The sequence below is a fragment of the Charadrius vociferus genome, unplaced genomic scaffold, assembly GCF_000708025.1.
Source record: "Charadrius vociferus isolate BGI_N301 unplaced genomic scaffold, ASM70802v2 scaffold409, whole genome shotgun sequence".
Taxonomy (NCBI): Eukaryota; Metazoa; Chordata; class Aves; order Charadriiformes; family Charadriidae; genus Charadrius; species Charadrius vociferus.
The window spans coordinates 883,888-886,272 of record NW_009650082.1 but is presented as its reverse complement, the minus strand read 5'-3'; the positions used below and the strand labels follow the sequence as shown (position 1 = coordinate 886,272).

The 2,385-nt window shown below is 50.1% G+C and overlaps 1 protein-coding gene across 1 annotated transcript in view; it reads right to left on the bottom strand.

The window, feature by feature from the left end:
- Positions 1-2,385, bottom strand: part of ZNF341 (zinc finger protein 341) — a 16,627-nt gene extending 14,242 nt beyond the window's left edge. Inside the window, exons 1-2 of the mRNA XM_009892114.1 lie at positions 2,277-2,385; positions 958-1,145 (exon numbers count right to left, since the gene is read on the bottom strand). Coding sequence (XP_009890416.1) covers positions 958-1,145; positions 2,277-2,385 — 297 coding nt within the window. The remainder of the gene's footprint in view (positions 1-957; positions 1,146-2,276) is intronic.

Below are 2,385 nucleotides of genomic sequence, written 5' to 3'. Positions count from 1 at the left end.
TTTCGAGTCGTAAGGATCCGGCAGCTACAGAAACGTTCTTCAGAAACGGAGGTAAAAAATATCACAGTGGCTCGGGAAAGTGGCCACTAGCTACAATCAGGGGTTATTAAACAAGTTCTGCAGGACAAACTGGTCGCAGACAAGTTTAGGCCTTTCCTGGGTGCTTCCCCCAGCTAGGAAAGGTGGAGAACTGCAGGAGGCTGCTCTCGCTGCAGACAGTGAATATCAGGCTCATCTCTTCAGAGTGGAGTCAGATTATAGGAGGGTATGGAGGCTGTCCCATTTTCTGGGTGGAAACAACCCGTATTTGCAGCCCTGGGCAGCACTGGGACTATGTTGACTTGAAAAAAGCAGTTGGTTTGAAAGCACTTCAGAAACCACCATGATTGTAGGCACAGTACATGTCATGCACAAGGGACTTGCTCCTGAGAAGTCTGTTGGGAAGGAGAGTTACTTCAGAGAGAATATTCCCTTGATACTCATCACACCACATTACATGGGTTTATCTGCAGGAGCCTGAGAGGAGGGATGCAGGGATGAAGCTGCCAGACATTGCCCTCCTCTTCTGCCCACAACCCAGACCACAGCCCAGGGAACAGCAAGAGCCATTCCACCCTGAGCACCACACAGTGTCCACCCAAGCACACAGCCAGCCCACCAGGCTGTGACACCGAGGCTCTCGTGTAGAACCAAAGGCTGGCTGTAGCACAGATATAATACAAAACCCCTCCTGTCCTGAAAAAAAGGCTATCAGACACTCATGCTGGAGGACACCTCAACTGCAGGGGACCAGGCAGCTTTAAACATGAGGTAAAAAGCCAACAGGTCCACAACTGAGCCTCCTAGAAGAGAGGTCTGTCATGAGGCACCACTGGATCTAAAAGCATCACTCAGAGTTCCCCCCACTCCCCAAACCATGGTGACAGAGCAGTAGAGCCTCTGCCTGCAGTACGGTACCTGCCGGCTGGCACTCGGAGCCTGCTGCACCGATGTGATGGAGGGGCTGTACACACTGTTGGTGGCCAGTGAGACCGTGGAGAGGGAAGGGGTGTTTCCCTGGCACTGCTCTCTTTTGTGGGTCATGAAGGCAGGCAGTGAGTTGAACTGCTTCTTACACTTCCCACAGAGGAACACATCTTCGTCATCTGCAATTAAGAGGACCAGATCACTGCTCCGGCCTTTCTCCTGCATTCCCCAGTGCTACACCTAACAACCACAGCCATAGGAAAACAGACACCTTTTGGATCTTAACACCTCAAGGACATCATCGTCAGGAGAGATCAGCTGCAAGGGCCAAACTGTCCCTCCTCCCCAGTCCCAAGCTCCCCCTAAAGCCAACTGATGTGCCCGTCTCAGCCATGTTCCTACATACAAAACCTGCCATCTCCCTGTGACAAACTGAATCCCGTGGTCCGTCTTCTCATCTCAAAGACATGAACAACCAACCCAGCCTTGCTCCTGTAGCACCCTCTGCTTGTAGTCAAAACAGCTTCTTCCAAAGGACCTGCATTATGCTGGCTGAGGTAGATTTTATTACAAAGGTTGCACAAAGGAAAAGAAGTAACTTGGATTAGGGCACAGAGTCAATGGCAGCTTATGTCCGAAACCCACGCCCCAACAAGACCACTAGTTTCTGGTGCCTCTGCTTGAAGTTAAAAGCAGAAATAAGAAAACCCAGTTACCATATCCTAAATGAAATTTGCAGCGTTGGCAAACCACATAAGTACACAGCATTTTGCACTTGATCCAGTTGGACTCACAAGGCTGCACCTCCTGTCTGACTCACAGTCCGAAGCAGAACGTTTTTGGGGACACAGACTGTAACTCCTCCAAGATATAACTCATTATCCACCCAGCAAGTCCTACTCAAGCACTATGAGTGTTCATGTGCACATGAACAACCAGTTCCTGTATTCATTCACATAGATGAGATACTCAATGACGGGAGTAGTTGTACATCCCCAGAGAATCTCAGGAATGGCTCATTAAATAAAAAATGGGAACAGTAACAAGCACTAGTGACTGCTCCCTCCCTTCATGCTTTATTGGAAAAGCATGGTCAAGTCTATTGTCATGACCACCTCCAAAATCATCTCTGCTCACTCGGGCACTTGTCTCCTCCTTTCTGCTCTGCCTAGTCCTGCCGAGGGCTCACAACACCCATAGCAGCACACTACACGCACAGCCGCTCTGCCGGCTGTTCCAAGTGCACCTTGTAGGAAGAAATCTGCAGTCCCTGCCCCTCTTCTCTCTCTCCCAGTGCTACTAGGACTCACCCATCGACTGGATGGCATTCGAAGAGTTGACATTTTGAGCAGATGGATCCGTCACACCTCCTTGACCATCCAGTAAGGACTGCACAGCCAGCACTGTCTGATTATCCAT